The sequence below is a fragment of the Anser anser genome (genome assembly GCF_964211835.1).
Source record: "Anser anser genome assembly, chromosome: 18".
Classification (NCBI taxonomy): Eukaryota; Metazoa; Chordata; class Aves; order Anseriformes; family Anatidae; genus Anser; species Anser anser.
Window position 1 is genome coordinate 6,515,567 of NC_139739.1, and position 17,883 is coordinate 6,533,449.

The 17,883-nt window shown below is 53.8% G+C and overlaps 1 protein-coding gene across 4 annotated transcripts in view; it reads left to right on the top strand.

Moving 5' to 3' along the window:
• Nucleotides 1–17,883, top strand: part of MMP17 (matrix metallopeptidase 17) — a 50,494-nt gene that overhangs the window by 7,005 nt on the left and 25,606 nt on the right. The window contains exon 1 of one of the 4 annotated variants that reach the window (XM_083803375.1): nucleotides 7,186–7,972. The exons of the other annotated variants lie outside the window; for them this stretch is intronic. Coding sequence (XP_083659501.1) covers nucleotides 7,862–7,972 — 111 coding nt within the window. The 5' untranslated portion in view covers nucleotides 7,186–7,861. Of the gene's footprint in view, nucleotides 1–7,185; nucleotides 7,973–17,883 lie in introns of those variants that run through there. 4 annotated transcript variants of the gene reach the window in all.

Here is a 17,883-nt window from a genome sequence, read left to right on the forward strand (position 1 = left end):
GTGAGGGATCTTCTCCAGAGGCATTACAGCCACCCAGCAGTCCCTGTATCCCAGCTGGAGCTTGGCCCAGGCTTGGTGCATGGTGGGGACCGTGGTGAGGTCCCCGGGCCTGTTCCACCTCATTCCGTGTGTTTGGTTAATTGTCGCTGTCCTTCTGGCACGTCTGCTACCAGAAGGGTGGCCAGCCACGCTGCTCGAGAAGTGTCTTTGCTTCTTTGATGTCTTCTGTGCATTCAGTTGGCTTTTATTTGTCTTGTTTGTTCTCCGTTTTGTTGTCACTTGGCAAATTCCCCGTTGCTCTGTACCAAACCAGAGTATGTTGCTGTCTCTGCCTCTGCACCCTTCACATCAGAGATGCTTTTCTGTGCAAGAGCAAAAGGGAATGGGAAAGGGAACCCCCTCACAGACACACGTGAAATGGCAATGTGTTTGATAGGAAAGCACAGCTGAGGAGAGTTAGGTGGTTTGGGACTTTCACCACGTTTTGTTTACGCTGCAGAAATGTATCCTCCAGGCCTGATCAATGAGACTCTGAAACGAGGAATAATCTTGCTTGGCCTCAGCCGGCACTAAAGTGTACAGCAATCCCGTTCTTCCTCCCGGGCTGGATGCATGTCATATTTCATGATAGAATGACAGCCCTGTCAGACAATCTGCTGCTGTTTTGGCATTTCTAATACACCTCGTGCTTTGGCATGCACTCACTCAGTGTCCAGCAAGATCAAGATAATGTAGAGGAAAGCAGCTGCTGTGCTCCAGGGCCCAGACAGGCAGTGAGCGGGGAGATTTGAGTAGTCTTCTGCAAGCTCACCTGGATTCAAAAACTCCCCCAAGAAGACCTCACATTTATTTTTCTGTGCTCAGAGCCATGAACACCAGGTACCTGAGAGACTAGATGTGGTTGCTGACTAAACCGTGGTTCTATGAAAGGCAGCCTGGGCTCCAAGCACCAGGTGCTCTAATATTCAAAGGCTTCTCCTCATGAAGGTGTCCAGTCCTGTCTGGCGCTGGATGGCTTTCACAGGGTCCCTTCCTTTACTCAAACCGCAGCAGTGTGTAGAGTCGTGTCGTGGCGAGTCGTCGGCCCGCGGTGAGTCTTGGCCCCGCTCGCGATGTTGCCATGAGGAGCCGGAGGGGAAGGGTGTTTGTGCCTGGCTTGCTCACAGCAAGAAGGGGAGGAGGTGCTAGCTGGGGCTGAGCAGCCCAAGAGCCCTTCTCATGTGTTTTTGTGAAACCTGGGCTCTGAACAAGGGGGTGAGTGAATACATAATGATGCTGCATTTGCACCTCCTCGTCTCATTGCTGGTTTCATGGGAGGCCTGGCGCTGTGTCGCTTGGTGTGGCCACAGGTCGGCACTGCTTCCTTTTATCTCTCCTCTGAGTGGGTGCTATAAATTTGCTGGTGTGTGAGGTAAAACAGTCTAAGTCCTTGCTCGCAGCTCTCCCAGGTGATGCCCTGAAGTGGCTTCTGCCTCCCAGACACTGGGAGATGAGCTGGCTGACACCCAGGTCGGGGTAGGTGCACCCCTTGGGTCTGCTCTGTGATTCCAAGGGCTGAGCCGGGCCAGCCCTTCTCAGGCAGCCTCCTGTCACCTGGGGGTTTACTTTCCCCGGTCTCTCTCTTTCCAGCTAGGTCTGTCCCCACATTGGTGTGTGTCTGGGGCACGCCAGCACCCTGCAGACACAGCCGTTTGCCAGAGGAGCAGCTCCTCTGCTCCCTGCAGACCCTACCTCAAGTAACACGGCGGGCCTCGCGGCCTGGTGCTGTGCGCCTGCGGGACGGAGGGGGTCAGCGGAGATGGGTGGCGGCGGTCGTGGTGGTGATGGCGGTGGGTCGCTCTTCCCATGCCAGGCCCCTCTCCGGAGACCTTCAGCACTAGCAGAGCCTCTCCAGAAGGGCACCCTCCTGCACCTGGGGGCTTTCTGGAAGCCCTGTTCTGCGGTGGGGATCAGCGGGCGCTGCCTGGGGACACCGCTGTGTCCCCGGCGGTGTCGTGCCGGTGCCCTCTTGTGGAAACTGGGGAAATATCCGAGGAAATAACGTGTGTGCTGCGCTGGGTGCAGGCGTTGGGAACCTGCCCGTGGTATGCAGGCAGGTGCCTGCCCCTTGGTGCTGGCTTCTGGTCACTAAATCGCTGCACGGTGACAGCAGCCGTGCTTTAAGTAGGTAAAATCTGCAAAATGTCTTACGCACCTCCATGCTCTAATTCTGCACTTTCCCCTCTGCCTCTTAGCAAATACCTTCAGCCGTTAAAGGCAACCTGTCTCCTGCGTCTCCTGGGCGCTTGGCAGCTCCGTTCTCTTCCACCCATGGTTTCCTGGAAGGAAGCGTCTGTAAATTCTGGTGGTACTGGTGGAGGTCATCGGTGCCAGCCCAGGGCACGGGCCGTGCGTCGTAGGAGTGGAAAGGGAGCCTGAGCTGTGGCAGCTTTGTGTCAAATTCATCTGGAGTCCTTGGGGTGACTCGCTTGCTGTCCCAGCCACATCACGCCTGTCTGTGCAATCACAGATAATCGTTTTTGCTTGTCTGCTTAGAGGAATTGTTTCTCAGGGCAAGGACATCTGCTTTCTTGTGGCTCTGGGATCATTTCTCAGCCTCTACATTATCAAGACCCACATGGTGTCTGAACCCTGACAGTCCTGAGCAGATTTCCCTTCAGTTGTATTCCCAACATTGCATACAAGGAATTCAGTACTGGGAGCCAGGCTTGTGCAGAGCCAGGTCTGAATGGGGGCAAGGAGCTGAGCCCATCTACACGTGCTCAGAGAGCCCAGATCATATTCAGAGCCAATAGACGCAACTGTAGAAATTTAATTAATGCTGCAAAACCCTTTAAAGCAGAGTTTCTGGCAAGACTGCCAGCTCCACCATGCGAGCAGATAGGATGCCTGACCAGCCTCCGCAGGGAACTGTCACAAAATAACAAATGTTTCTTTGCCCGGATGGTTGCGAGGACAACGGAGGCGATTGATATGGCACGCTCTCCTTCTCCAGGGTAGCCTTGAACCCTAGAGAGAAAACGAACTGGCAGCCAGCTCCTCCCAGCACATCACCTCGAGGTGCTCCAAGGAGCCGAGAGGTGCTGGGCGGCAGCTGGGGGAGGCGAAGTGCCCTCCTGGACCACCTGGAGAGGGTGCAGGGTCTGGGCATCATCCGTGGGTGCTGGGGTAGAAACACAGCAGAGGCTGCGTGCCCACGTTCCTTTACCTTCGAGGGCCATAAGTGCCTATTAGATGGAAAAAGGGAGCTCCTGCTCTTCATTAAGGATCACAAAGGACTGAGTTGTTTCCACGGCATCCTCCCAGCCGAAGGACGAAGCAGAGCCAGCACTGCGCTCTCCCCAGGCCAGGCTGGCGGGCGCAGGAGCTGACCTCGGGATGAGCAGCCGCTGGAGCAGCTGCAAACAAATCCTTTAAGGACTCTCCTGACATAAATAAACATGGAAAATAAATGATGTCCCCGGCACGCTGCCCTCAGCTGATGGGAAACAAGCTGCATTACCATCGCAGTTCAGTAACCTGGAAGAGCTTCAATAGCAACCTGCTTACCAGCCCTGGGAGCCAGGGGAAGGCGGAGAGCTGCTTGGGACTGTGCAAAACAGGATTAGGAAACGTGGCAGAGCGCTAAACAGTGCGGGGAGAAAGTACTTGAACACAGATTTACGAGTGACGATGGTTTTCCTACGAGGACAAGCAGAAAGAAAAGGCAGTGGATGTGCAGGGTGAAGGCGAGGGGAGGGCGCTGGGTTTCTGTGCTCAGCTTTGCAGCTGTGACCTGGGAACACTGCCTGTGTTCCCACAAGTAGTAATCATACTTTCTGCAGGGAAATGCACTGAGAGTTAAGATGAGGTCACGTAAATCCTCCTAGAGTACTCAGTGATGTAAATCCTATCCCAAACAGCGCAGAATTAGTGCCCAACAAGTAAAAGGCTTTTTTTGGCTGCAGACCTCCCTGGAGGCACCTCTGGCTTCAGGGTACAGGCAGCTGGCACGGGTGGTGGAGACCACGGTGCGAGCACCCAAGGCCTGATGTGCACATGTGGGCCATCGTCTGGTCCCTAATGCTCACTGGGTCTCTCGGGGAAACATTTGCCTTGCTCCTCATGGTGGGCTCATGGCATTTGCATGACTTCGCTGGGGCAGTGTGCGGAGGCGCTGGAGCCTCCATCCTGCCTGTGCCTGCTGACCAGCAGCACGCTGTGCACACTCTGCGCCCCGCTGTCATGCTAAGGGGCACGTCCCGCTGTTCGGGGACCTGCGAGCATGCAGCCAGTGCTGGCAAGAGCAGGGAGAGCCGGGGGGAAACGGCAAATATTCAAGCTCCGTGACCATTCATTTTCCTTGCATTCTGTGTAGCCGCAGGCAGGCATGGTGAGAATGATACGGATTTTAGTTTTTAAAGCTGAGAATTTGTCTGGTCGTTGGGCACAAAACTGCAAGAAGGAGAAGCTTGTTTTCATTGCAGAAATCTCCCGGGGCTTTTGCGAGTTTTGTCTCCTTTGCCCCATCCCCTTGGGCCGCTGGGCAGTGAGGAACCTCTCCCCAGCGGGGTGTGAGCAGGGAGCTTCTGCCTCCCGCTCGCTCCCCACTCCGTGCCGGTGCTGGAAGCATCGCTGCACGCTGGGCTGCCGTGTCCTGCTGCGACCTTTTGCAGTCTGTCTCTGCCCCACGTGTTTTACGGCTGGGGAATCATCGCTTCCTTTCTCTGGTGAAGTCCTTTGGTGGTGACAAATGGGAAGCGCGGCTCATCCCACCTTCTGCAAGCCTCTGGCTCCCCTATATTAACCAGCGTTTTTTCAGCCCTCCCTGAAAGCTCATCCATTGTAACAGCATCCCAACAGAGCAGCCACGTTACCGCTGCTATTATTTACGCTGCTGCATTTCTCTGGCTCTTTTTGGAACACCCCCCAGCTGCCCATCTCCTGGCAGTGCTGGGAAATGATCGCTGGGCTCGTTACTAATGACCTGCTAATGAGCCGGGCCTCCGGACACAGGCACGCTCGTCCCATGCACTGCCCATGTTGTATTGGCTGCCCACAGGGGTGAGGGGATGTTTTGACCTGTAAATCCCATCTGGTTTATGACCAGAAGCTCCTCCTGGCACAGGTGGCATCGCTGGGACCGCTCCATCCAGGTCTGCGTTAACCAGGCACCAGAGACGCGCCGTTCCCCGTAGGTGAGCAGTGACACAGCTAATGGCTTCTGCCACTTGACAAATGTTCCCTGACACTGCCGGGGAGGTCATTGGATTTCCCCCAGAGCAATTTGTCTTCCCTTCCCCACTGCGCTCGCACTCAGCGGCGGTGAGGAACAGGGCAGCACGGCACCCGGTTCCTGAGCCGTGCTGCTGATCCCGGGCACCGCCTGTCCCACAGCCCCAGGGGCGAGGAGCATTGAATCCAGCCCCGTTCACACCCCGCGTTTAAAATTATGGTGGCATGTAGATGGAGAAAAATCTTTCGGAACAGCGCTGGCGAGCGCGTCGCTACCGATTTGCCAAGGCAGGGAGCCTGATCGGAGGTGACAGCGGGGAAATTGGCAGAGAAGCAAGCTCCAGGCCCAGCGAGCATCCCCGCTCTGCAAGGCGCTCGGTTCTGCTGCTGGCCTGCCAGTGCTGGTGGGTGCACAGCGCCACGGCCAGCAGGACCTGTCCTTAGCGAAAGATTGAAACCGCTGTGAGCTCCGGGAAGTTTTGTCCGGGAACCAACACTTTTGGCCTCACTCCGTAATGCTAAATGAAATGCTAACTTCAGCCGTTTAAAGGAAAAACAAGCACATAAACAGAAATCTCTAAGCAACCACATAGCAAGACCTTGAAAACAAGTCCGAGTGAGATGGAAGAGTCTTGAATTTTCATGTTGGGGTCGATGCTGGGTTATCTGTGCCATGGGGAGGGCACTATGCAGAGGGCGCAGGATGGGTGCAGAGCCCCAGGGCATTGCTTGTGCTTTCCCTGGGCTTTGCTGCCAAAGGAGCAGAGCATGGCAATGCCAAGCCTTCAGGAGAGTGGGAACTGAGATCCACGTCTGGAAGGACGGCGCTGCTGTCCCCAGCACCACTTGGGTCCTGTTGCGCTGCTCTGCGGGGAGGTGTTTGGGCCTTTTCCAAATAGCTCCCGCGTGGATGGAGGGATGGGGTCTGCGTTTCACATCTCATCATCTGTGCGACGTGAGTAATTCAGCTGTCTGTTAAAACCTCCCGAAATTGGCCAATTTTGCTGAGGTTTAAAATAGATTATATCCATCTCCTAACATCGGTTTTGCAAATAACCACTTGGCAGCTTCTTAAAATGTTAAAGATAGGGGCTAGGCTGCGCACTGCCAAGGAGAAGACATATTTAAAAGAGATAATATGTCTTCTGTGTGAGCTCAAATGAGGAAATAGGTGTTTGTGAAGCTCTTTAAAGCGTGGTTACGTCAAGAGCAAGAAGATCACATTTGTATGCAAGGTGAAGAAAGGAGTAGCATTTTTATTTTCCTTCTCCTCTGAACACTTGCAATCTCCCACCAGAGAAATTGGTGGTAATTCCTGCAAACCGACCTGCCTGGGTCAAGGTGTAATTTTGAACCTTGAGTACCTTTCACTTCAAGAGAAATTCAAATGATTTGACTTTGACACCTTGGCAACCCATCACCAGAACAAATAAGGAGATAGAGACGGAATATGCGGATGGCAGCCGGAAAGCTGCATCGATCCAGGCTTTGCACAGCCCTGGGAAAGGCCAACTGCTGCTTCCCCAGCACCCAGGAGCCTTTTTCATTGATTCACCTCTGTTTTGGGTAATTGGACATCAGGCCACGTGCATTAGAAACTTGGGGTTTGGGGTTCTTTTTTGGGGGTGTGTGGTGTGGGGTTTTTTTTGTGTTGTTGTTTTTTTGTTTGTTTGTTTTTCCATTTCTTTTTGGACAATTCTCCCAGTTTTGAACAAAGGAAGAATTAAGTTTTGGGTCAGAGGGTGAGGATGAGCTTGTCGCAGCAGGATGGGTCCTGGGGTTGTGAAGGGGATGGGACTCAGCCCTAAGCTCCTAAATCATCTCCTCACTCCCTAAGCTCCTCTGTAACTACCACAGCTTGGACTTCGACAGCCCAAATTTCTCGTTGCTTTCTGAATATTCAGCTTGCTGCCAGCCACGACAAAACCCCATGGCAAAGGCTGTTTGCTCCTGGGATGGTCCCAGCTGCACGGGGCTGGATTGGGCCCTTTGCAGGGCTGGCGGCAACCCAGAGCATCCCCTTGGGTTTTGAGGGGTCACGCACTGAGTTTTGAGGGAGGGGTGTGGAGGAACTTCGTGTTGCCTGCGCTTCACCTTGAAGCCATCGGCTGCAAATCACTGCTTTGCCGCTGTGTTGTTGCATCAGTTCAGAGAACTGCCAGCACCCAACATGTAACGCCAGCTGCGCTTTCATCAGTGCCGCTGCAAAATCTGACGTTATCTTGGAGTAATGTCTTTATTCCCAGCCTGGCTCACTTGCAGGAGGCCAGTGCAGCGACCGCACTGCCTTCCAGGCACGGTTAGCCTGGGGCAGGGGAGCTCCCCGCACCTCTCCCCCTTCCAAAAGCAACACAGATGTAAGCAGTGCAAGCAGGGCTAGGGGAAGAAAAGGCTTCTCCCAGGTGGCAATCAGGCCGATCCACTTCAATAGCTTAAAAACACTGCCTCAGCAACCGGGAAAATATGCACATGTGCACACCGTTCGGTAATGAGTAATTTATTCACACACCTGGAACTTAGAAACTTAAGCACCTGCTTAATTCTCATTGACCTCTTTGGGTCTTGGACACAACTGCTTGCCGTAGTGAGACCAAAAGAGCGAGAGCTTCCACCATGAGGCATCTTCTGTCTGAGCCGTGCCTTTTTAATGCAGCCTCGAATAACTGCAAGGAAGGAAGGGAAGGGAAGGGAAAAGCCTGGCTGCACAGATGCCTGTGGTCCAAGTCCTGTTAGTTGCGTTGGGACAGACGTTGTGCAGGTGGGTTTGTCTCCATTTTTATGGGAAGGAAAAAGGGAGGCAGGCACATGAAAAATTCGGGTGTTGTGCTGCTGTGTAATTAGGAAAGCTGGCAAAGCTTGTTAGAAAACTGTTCATTAAGCAGGTGCTGGCTGTGGGCTACAACAAGCTGCTTGCCCCTGGGGGTGAGGCTCTGCCTGCACCTCCCTGGGGGCACTGGCACTTCTCAGTAGTGTGAGACCTCCTCTGTGCTGACACACCGTGGTGGCTCTTCTCTGTCTGACCCTGGTGTCGTGGTGCTGAAGGGAACATCCTTGCCCAGCCCTGGCTGTGCTGTGGGTCTCCAGGGCAGCAGGGACTGGGCAGCTGAAGGCTTCCCCTCCTGGCTGTGCTGGTGCTGCAGGCTCGCTGCCAGGCTCTCCTGCTTGTGTGCCTGCCAGGGACCTCTCCTGGATATTGATGGTCGCCACGAGATGCTCTTCTTGCACAAGCTCCTCCGTTATGGCTTCTGAACGAGCACGTGTGGCATGGAAGAGATGTATGGTGTTGTCTTCTGGGTACCCTGGTGCCCCATCAAAGTGTCAGGCACCGAGAGGGGCTCCAAGACTGCTGCTTTTGGAGGAATTGGTGCCTCGTGGTGCGTTAAATTATTCACAGGTGGTTTTGTTGGTGGCTGGATTGAAGAGTTAGGATGTACGTGTGAAAGAAAGGTTTTCAATAATGAAATAAGGTAACAAAAAGATAAAGCCATTATGGGCGTAATTAAAATGATGCATAACCATGTGTTCTCCGTGTAGCTGCTTCAGCTCTCATCCAGCTTGTTAGCCTGAGTAACCAGCCCCCAGGCCGGGTTCGCCCCCTGCTCTTGCTGGAGATGCTGCAGAGCTGCCCGGAGCAGGGCAGTGGCTGGTCCCTCGAGGACAGTGCTCCTGTCTACCCACCTTCCTTTGATTTCTGGGCTTGGAGAGTGGGCTGCTGTATGGAAAGGCAGAAGGGCAAAGTCTTAAAACGTTTTTTTTTTTTTCATATCCTTTCATTAGCATATTCTTGGTTCAAGGCGTTCACAGCCTTTGAAGAGGGCGCTGGGGGAGTTTTATACATCCCGTTATGGGAAACAGTAAATATTTCCTGCTCGCCTATTAACTAATCCGCTTCTTGGCAGGGTGTAGGGAGCAGGCAGAGCACTGCAGTGCGTGACACCAGGAACACCTCCCCCGGGAGCAGCCACCCCCCTGGGAGGCACGCAGTGTGCTGATGGCCGGGGATGGAGGTAGCTGCTGAGCAAAGCTGGACCAGAGCATCCCAAAACACCACCCTGCAGCAGCCTTTGTCCTGATGGACAGTGCAGCGTCCTGCTACCATGGGGCATATCGCCCATAAAGGGCGTGGGGTGGGAGCCAAGCAACCTGCGCATGCCCTGCCTGGGCTGTGGGCATCGTGCTGGACTTGCACCTTGCTTGGGTGGGGAGCCCTAGGTGATGGCCGTGTAGGACCTGCTCTGTCCCTCCGACCAAGCAAGGGGAAGGACAACATCTGAGGATGCTGCCCCAGTTTTCCCGAGGTATCCTGGAGATGCTTTGTTCAAAAATGCTGCAAAAAGAGCTTGAATAATGGCATATTCAGCCAGCTCCTTAATTTAGAGGAAAAAAAATAAATTATGGGGGGTGTCATCACTTCTGTGTCTAGTCCCAGCTGGAGCCTGCATTGTGGTAAGTTCAAAAGTGCAAAGAAATCTCACCTTCTGCAAACTTCTTGTCTTTCCTTGAAGCCCCTGCAGCAGCCAGAGCCTGCATGAGGCTGCGTCTCCAGTACCTTAACAACATGAAAGGCATCTCTCGAGCCTCCCAGTTCAGAGAGAATAATTTAAGCTTCTTTAACCTTTCCTTATCAGATTCGTTTCAAAAGGAGCCTTGCTGTAAAGTCCACCCTTACGTAAAGTTAAAATGCACTCGGGGTGGCTCGGAGGAGGCTCTGCTGCCTTTTGCTCTCCCCCTCCCCAGTTTCTCTGCCCAAGCAGCAGGGGTTTGGGCTTTTCCTGGGACATCCCTGGTGTCAGGGTGGCTGGCACATGCCCGGATCCTGCCCGTACCGGCTCCTCACTGGGGCTGCGCATGGGGGGAGCCAGCAGAGCCCCCAGCAGCGAAGGGAGGCGGCAGCAGGGTGCTGAGATGGCTGCCCTCGCTGCCACAGTCGAGCGCAGTTTCCCATTTAGCCAGGTATTCGCCAGGGGCTCTCTTGCTGCTGCTCTCTGCTGATGCTTGTCATCTTACCAAACAGTCTGTGAGGTTCCCTATCCGGATGTGCAGTGCTTTCTTCTCCCCCTCTCTGTGTGTTTAATAACCTGCCCCCCCCCGCTGCTTTTTTACACACCGTTTTTTGGGAGGTGCCGTGGAGGAGCCTTTCCCTGTACCACCCCATCGAGTGGGTGCAGGAGCTGCCCTATCCGTCACTCACGCCGTGAGAGCCGGGGAACTGCGTTAATGCTCCTTGTAGTGCAGCACGAGGGCTTAAGTGTAGGAACTCGGACACGATGTGGACAAAGAGCCCATTAAAATGGGCCCTGCTGAGCCGGTGGGCTGCTGTTCCCATCGGCATCTGCTCGCTGCTGCTGTCCTGCTCGCGGCTTTTAGTCGGATTAAATGCTGTCGGAGCACTCCGAATGTGTTTTCTGCTGTTCCTCCCTCTCCAGCCATCCATCAGCAGCCACCCTTAGCTGCCGTGCTCGTCCTCCGAGCTTTGGGCTGGGTCTGGCCACGGTGCTGCAGGACTGCGGCTCCTCCACCTCCTGGTGTGGGGCAGAAATCCCAGCCCCTGCTGAGCCGTGGGGTTTTGCCCTGGTTTTGGAGGAGCTGGGGCTTCACTTGTCCTTCCCCTGCTGTGTTTCATCCCAAATCTACCATTCTAGAAAGTGGCAAATTGGAATGGATTTAAAATTTGTTTTTTTTTTTTTTTCTTTTTTTGGCTTTCACAGAGAGCCCTGAGGGTGCTGAGATAAGCACATCTCAGTGCATCGTAGGTGGATGGGACAGGAGAGCACTGGGATGCGCCATCCCAGCATTTCCTCTCTAACTGTACCCGTGTTTTGCTCGCTTTTAGCCTAGTTGTGAGCCTCCCTGCCAGCCGGGCACGTGGGCTGTCTGCATCTACACGGCCACCCGAGCGGTGTCCATCGGATGTGTGGGCGGTCAGAGACACGATGTCCTAGCAGCCGGCAGCAGCCTGGATGAGCAATCCTGCCCGGCGCTGAGCCGCCCCCGCTATCTGACGTGCCTGGGGCTGGCCGTGCTACATCAGGGTCCCATGAGAGCTGCCCTCACTGTAACTGTACCCACCGGGATCTGGTAGGGAAGCGCTGCTGGTGGCTCCTTCGCACACACCGCAGCGGACGCTGTTGGGTTATTTCGGGAAGAGCAGGGTTGGATCGGACCTCTGCAGTGGTGGAAGTGCCCTCGGTGTTTGGGGACAGGCCAGGTGGGACAGCGAGGGGTCCCAGATGTCCCAGTGCTCCAGCGTGTCCCCTGGGAGCACAGCTCTTGCTGCCCCGTCCCTCTGCCCGTCCTGTGAAGGGCAAATATACTCTGCTCTCGCCAGCTGTGCGTCCAGCAGCGTAGGGGATGCTGCCTCAGGACAGAAAAAATCCTTCCTGGCTGTTGTCAGTCAGTAATTAGGGCCTGATATATGTGGATTGATTCGATTTCTTTCTATTTTCCCCCCAGTCATTACCTGGCTTTGTGTGGCTTGAAATATTCCTGATGATCATAAAATTATCTTGGCCTTTTTAAAAGTCAATACCTGCTACTTAGTGAAACCATGAGCCTACAGGCTGGAAAAGATTCAAGTCTCGCTAGCTTACCTAAAAGGCATTAATTCACGGAATATATACATGACAATGCCAGCCTAACTTGCAGCAAGTTCTGCCCGCAGGATTTCTTCCCTTGTCTACAAGACAGACTCTGGACATCTTTTATTGCTCGGAAAGCTCAGCCTGGGGGAAAGATTGTGCAAAGCCGAGTGAGGAGGGGACTCTGCACCTTCCTTTCGGTTACTGAGCTGGGAACAAGGCCTCCAGGGTTTGATGCTCTGTATGCAGGTGGAAAATGGGGACGAGGAATCCCCGGGGTGAGGGCTCTGCCCTGCAGCCTGGCTGAGCTACTTTGGGCTTCCTGGGTGTGCTGGGAGCTCCGCGGCTCGCTGCCAGCCCACGGCCACGCAGCCAGGCTAGCAGCTGGCTTGTGAGGCAGAAAGGAGAGGGGAGAGAATGCAAAAGGTATTAATTGAAGAAGAAACTAAGAAAGAGGGGAAAAAAAAAAAAGCCTTGTGTGTGTCCCCATTCAGCTTGCCCACACAAACCTGGTTTCTTTCCAAAAATCCGCAGGACCTCCTGCAAGCAAAGCTGCCACTTTTCCCAAGGGGCTTGAGTACAGAAAAGCCAAAGCTCCCAAAGCAAAGCTGCCGTGGGTTTGTTAACCATCACGGCCCGAATGTGCACGGGTTGACAGCACGGCTGCAGTGCTGTCCCGTTTACCGAGGGTTAGTGGTTGTGCTGAGCTGCTGGAAGAGCGTTGATTTGCGTGCTTCTAGATTAAGCTATTAAATAAGTATGTGATGGGCAATCGATGCAAAAGATTAAACTTGCATTAACTTCTGGTTTTACATTTTGATTTCTTGGTTATTTTGCCCAATAAAATTAACTGGGATTAATAGCTCAGTCGATGAAGTTGGTCTTCCTGCGCTCGGGAAGCTGCATCCCTTTGAGGAAGGGGCCGTGTCCTGCTGCTGCTGTGGCTTGCCTGGGGACAGCCCTGCCCAAGTGGGTTAGTTGCACCGCTGCAGCAGATCTGCTCGCACTGAGCCTGCTATGGAAGAAAGCAAGGGATAATGTCTGCGCTGGTGGCTGCGGCTTCTTGCAGGAAAAATCTGCGCAAGACAAACCTGGTTTGTTATCGTGGCTAGACAGGTCGCAGTAGCTGGACCTGCTTAGAGCTGTGTGAGTGCTCTCCATGCTGCTTCTGCAGGCTGGATGTAGCCCAGAACCCCTCCTAAGAGGCAGGTTTAGGTTTGTGGAAGGTTGCAGGTATTCGGAAAGGTCAAGTTGTCATGTTTCCCGTGTTAAAGAGCAAATAACGCTGATTTACTGGTGCTGTTTTCTACTGTGCTTGCTGCAGTTTGAGCACAGCAGTACTTTTCCTGAGCAAAGCAGGAAGAATTAAAATGAGGACGATGAGGCCATCACCCGCCCTGCTCTGCAGGTCTGTTGCGCGCTCAAGGCAAACCCCGAGCCCAGCAGCCAGCAGAACCTGGTGCTTTGCTTTATTCCCTCCGAGGACGTACCTGTTCCACCTTTTTCAACCTTTCCAGAGGGTTCTGCTGGCCTCTTTCCATAGCAATGTCCATCACCACGCCGCAGCAGGGTGCGGGACCTACGGACTCGCTCTGCGGCCGCAGGACGATGCTGGTCACCTCCTCACTCATGCTTCAGCAAGAGAGGACATCGTCCTTGTGGTATGTGGGGCAGGAGACAGCAGGCCCGGCCAGTTGGCTTCCACGTAGCTAACAAATGGCATGCTATCCGTAGGGCTGAAGTGCGTGGCGGGGCACGTTCCTGCTCCTGCTGGAGGAAGGCTGTGGCTGGCGGGCTGCAGATGGTCACTCTGACATTTTCAATCAAACGTGTTGACAGAGCTTGTGTCATGAGGCTGAGGTAGTCAAAATATATGGGCCTTAAAGAAGAAAAAAAAAAAAAGAAAGGGAAGAAAACAAAGCTGGTATGATTAAATGGATCCAATTTAGCAGATGGGTTTTCTCCTCTGCCGTGCAGGATGGCTGTTCCAGGAGTTTCTCGGTGTTTCACATCCACGCAGGACTGCAGAAGGCCTCTCTGTGTAATGAGTTTGGTTGGCATCAGGCATTACCCCTGTGGTTCCTGCCAGAATGGGGCTGGGGGGTAAATTTCCCCATAAATCTTGGGTAGTGCGTCAGCTGCTCGGGGCTGTCCCTCTGTCCTGCCATCACCAAGCGGAAGCCTGCTTGTAGCAGTGATCTGACAAGAGACAAATGCCCACCTCCCTGCAGTGCTCGTGCAATAAAACCCAAGCCTGGTGTGCCAGAGGTGTGGCTGGGGGCTAAGGAGAGCAGCCATAGATGGAGCGATTAGATGGGGTCGTCTTAGCTCCGTCCCAGTGCGGGGTACTTGACTGGGAAGCCCAAACCCCTTAAAAAGCCCTTCAACCTCGACATCTGTCTGCAAACAGACCTAATGGGTATGTGAAGTCTGGCTGCTTACACCTAGGAAGGTGAAGGATGCCTCCAGCTGTGTCAGGCTGTATCAACACCGCGGAGAGGCCGCAGAAGATTGGGGATATTTTCCCATTAGAGCCCTTTCAAATATATAAGTTTTATAATCTTTTCATTTCATCATTTGCCGCGCGGCGGGGGAGAGATGATCTCTGTGCGTAAATGTGCCTGTTTCCAGCCGTGCTGGGAAGGGGATGTGCACGCACACAGGCTGGAGGGTGGGGGGAAGAAGGCTCATTTGTCACAAGCCTGGAGTGTAAAATCGCAGGCAAGGCTTTAATTTGCATGTTGGTGCGAGCAGGATGGCAGCGAGTGGAGACACTGCTGTAATTAAGATCAGCTGTGGATCCAAGACGTCCCGTGGGGCTGGGATGGCACGGAGTGCTGTCATGGCAGGAGAGGGATCATCTGCGTGTCAGGGCTTCAGCTCACCCCCACCCCTCACCCTGCAAAGCTGATGTGAAAAATCCCGCAGACTTTGAAGGGAGGAGCTCAGGGATCCCTGGGGAGCAGCACCCCAAACTGCATGTGGGCATGGCGGGACGCTTAGTCCTTCAGCTCACGGCTACCGAGTTCCCTGCCCGTTCAAACAGACATGAGTCACAACAACAATATTTTGTACCCGTGTTCTTCAAGGGAACATTAAAAGCCACTGAAATATTATTTATTGTCCGCAGCCGGAGTCAGGCCGTGCATAAAGCATCGCCTCTTGCGAGATGACTGACGCGCTGCCTTGCCGATGCCACTGCTCACTGCGACACCTCGCAGGCTGCTTGCTGCTCCTCTTTGGAGCCGGGAACAGGGATGTCTCATGAGGGACATCGTTGTTCACACATGATGCTCATCGTTGTTCATGCGTGATGCTCGGTTGAGCCCAGACTCAGGCTCTTTGATTTTGGGGAGCACGAGGACCCCTGCTTTGCACCAGGCAATTAACATAAGGTGCTGGCTTCAGCCCTGCACGTGGCACACAGGAGCATGGAGACGAGAGCCCCAAAACACCTCTGCTTAATTAAACGCCCTTCTGTGCCCTGACCTGTTTCTGCAGCGCACCACCAGCATGCGCACTTCCATCTCCCTCCGATAAATGCAGCCCCGAGCTTCCCCGAGGACAGGCAGGGTTCGGAAAGCTGGACGGCTGTGTGCTGACACCAGCATCCCGCGTGGCCCTGGCAGCACAGGGGAGCACCGAGGGTCCCCCGGGGAGCTGCAGCCCTGGTGGGGGCAGGAGAGGCGAACAGACGTGGTAGGAGTGCGCAAACCGCAGCTCGTACCCACTTCTCTGGCCATCAGCAGCTGCAGGGGTCCCGTCCGCACGCAAGCGGTGCCGCGTAATTTGGTGCAGCTCGCAACGCCTGAGAGATAACAGTGTGTGTACCTCTGTATTTATTTTTATGCGTGGTTTTGGATTGGTGTTTTGTGGAAGTGCTGGTAAGAGCAAGCTCCGGGTTGCAGGGTTCGGCTCTTTGCCAAAGCCAGGTTCTGTATAATTGTAATCACTCTAGGGAGGTGTGTGAGCTGTGGTTTCATTCTGTTTCTGCTTTGTTCTGGTTGTTTTCTGCAAAACTGCTTTGGTCCCAGGCCATGATTAACACAAGTTCTCACCGAAACCAGAGTCTTCCTGGTAGCCACGAGAAAATGCCCTGGACTAGTGAGAGCAAGTTAAATTATTCATTTCAGTGTGGTTGTTTAAATCACTAAAGAATTTTGTCGTGTTTTGCAAACTGTCCAACATTTTGTCATGTTTTGGGGGTCTTTTTTATCTCCCTCTGTTCAGTGGGCAATTTCTCCTGGCTCCCACAGCCTGTGGTTGTTCCTGAAGTACTTCTGAAGAGTTCCTCCTGCCTGCTGTTTTCACCTTAGGGCTGGTCACCCGAGGACTGCGCTATTATTGCTTCCTTTTGATTTAATAGCCTCGCTCCTGAACAGAAGGCTCTTTCTCTTCCTTTTTCTTTCTGTTCAGCAGTTGCCCACAGCATCAATAATTGTTGAAGACACTCGTACGGCTAATAGAAAGAGCCTGTCAACAAGAAAAGCTCATTGTAATACTTCTGTTTTAAAGAGCTTGTGGGAAGCCACAGAGCCAGCCAGGTAGCAAAGGTGCTTTTCCTGCAGTCACACAGACCCAGGGACGTAAGCAGGCTAAATTCTCTCCCAGATGGATGCTCTATTTCACACTCCAGCAAAGCTTCAGATGTATTGATTTCTTAATGTCACAATATTTTCATTGCTAGAAACTAAACGGGAAGGAGCACTGAAGACCCAGCCCGAGGGCTGCTGAAGCGAGCGCAGCGTCTGCCGTCGGCAGCCCCGGCGCCAGCCCTAGCACGCAGCGATCACAGACTTTGAATTCCCAGTTTGCGGGGGGTGACGGAATTTCTGCGGCGTCTCAAAAGGAAAAGCAAGCCATGCTGTGAGCATATTTGAACAGGCAGTCTGTGTCCTGAGGTTGTCTCGAAAACCAAGCGTACCGAGCTGGAGGGAAGCGCGATGCTACAAGGGGCAGGAAGGAAGCCGCTGATCTTGTAACTAGTGAGTGGAGCAGGGACGTGCAGCTGGGAGGATTTATCAAGGGAAAATGTTGGCTCCTGGAAGGGGGGGACAGGACAGTAAAGCCGTGCTGGAGGTGCCACTCTAAAACCTGGGGTGGAGGCTGAGCGGGAGGCTGTGGATGGCCGAGGCAAACGCTGGTGTTGGTGGTTGTGCTGGTCCAGAGCCCGTCCTGGAGGGTATCCTGTCCTAATAAAAGAGCCAACAAATGGAGTTAGTGAGAGATTTGTTTTGCTGTATAACAGACTGCTCAGTTAGCTACCAGACGTGGTTTGTTTAATGACTGAAACCGAAAGAGTAGGAGCTCATCTCGGTGAGGCCGGGAGGGAATATAGATGAGCGCCGCTGTGTTCTCGATGCGCCATTGACTTTCCCTACGTCCTGCGAGCAGACGTGCTCTTCGGGTCCAATGAGACGGGCAGGCTCGCTAAGCAAAACCGGGACCTCTAAGGTCACCCCGTAGGAGAGCCTCGCTGCGTGTTCTCGCTTTGCTGAAGAGCGATTTGTTCTTCTTTTCAAAGAATTCATCATCCCCTCGCTCGTCTTGGTCCCGATCCAGCTGGAGGATGGGAAGTGTTTGGGAGTTCGCTGTGCAGTCTGCCACGGTGATGTCAACGGCCCACCATCAAATACTCGGGAGGCCTGGAGATTTTAATTAACGTCCGAACATCTGTGTGCGGAGACGAACCAAGGAGAGCTGCCCTTGCAGGGTCACAGTCCTGGCTGGCGTGGTGGAGAGGGCTTGTGAGGGCTTCCAAGGGGGGGACAGCAGCTGCCCTCCCTGCCAGCCTCCTGTCTGGGGAGGAGACGAGGTGAAGGGCTTCAGTCCTCCCTGCTCTCTCAGTGCCTGTCCAGCAGATGTTTCCTCGGGAGCATTTTCCAGCTGGCCCTGCTTGCAGCAGCCCCTGGCTGCTCCAGACTCTGCTGAGTCTTGTGCAAAATCGTCCAGGAAACCACGGATGTTCCTGTGTCCTGTGCCCAGAAAACCCTGGCTTTGCAAAGTCCTGGCTTTGGTTTTTCTTCATACAGAGATGATGTGATTTCAGGGACACGGCCTCCTGCCTGGATTTATTTCCCCGTGTTGAGCA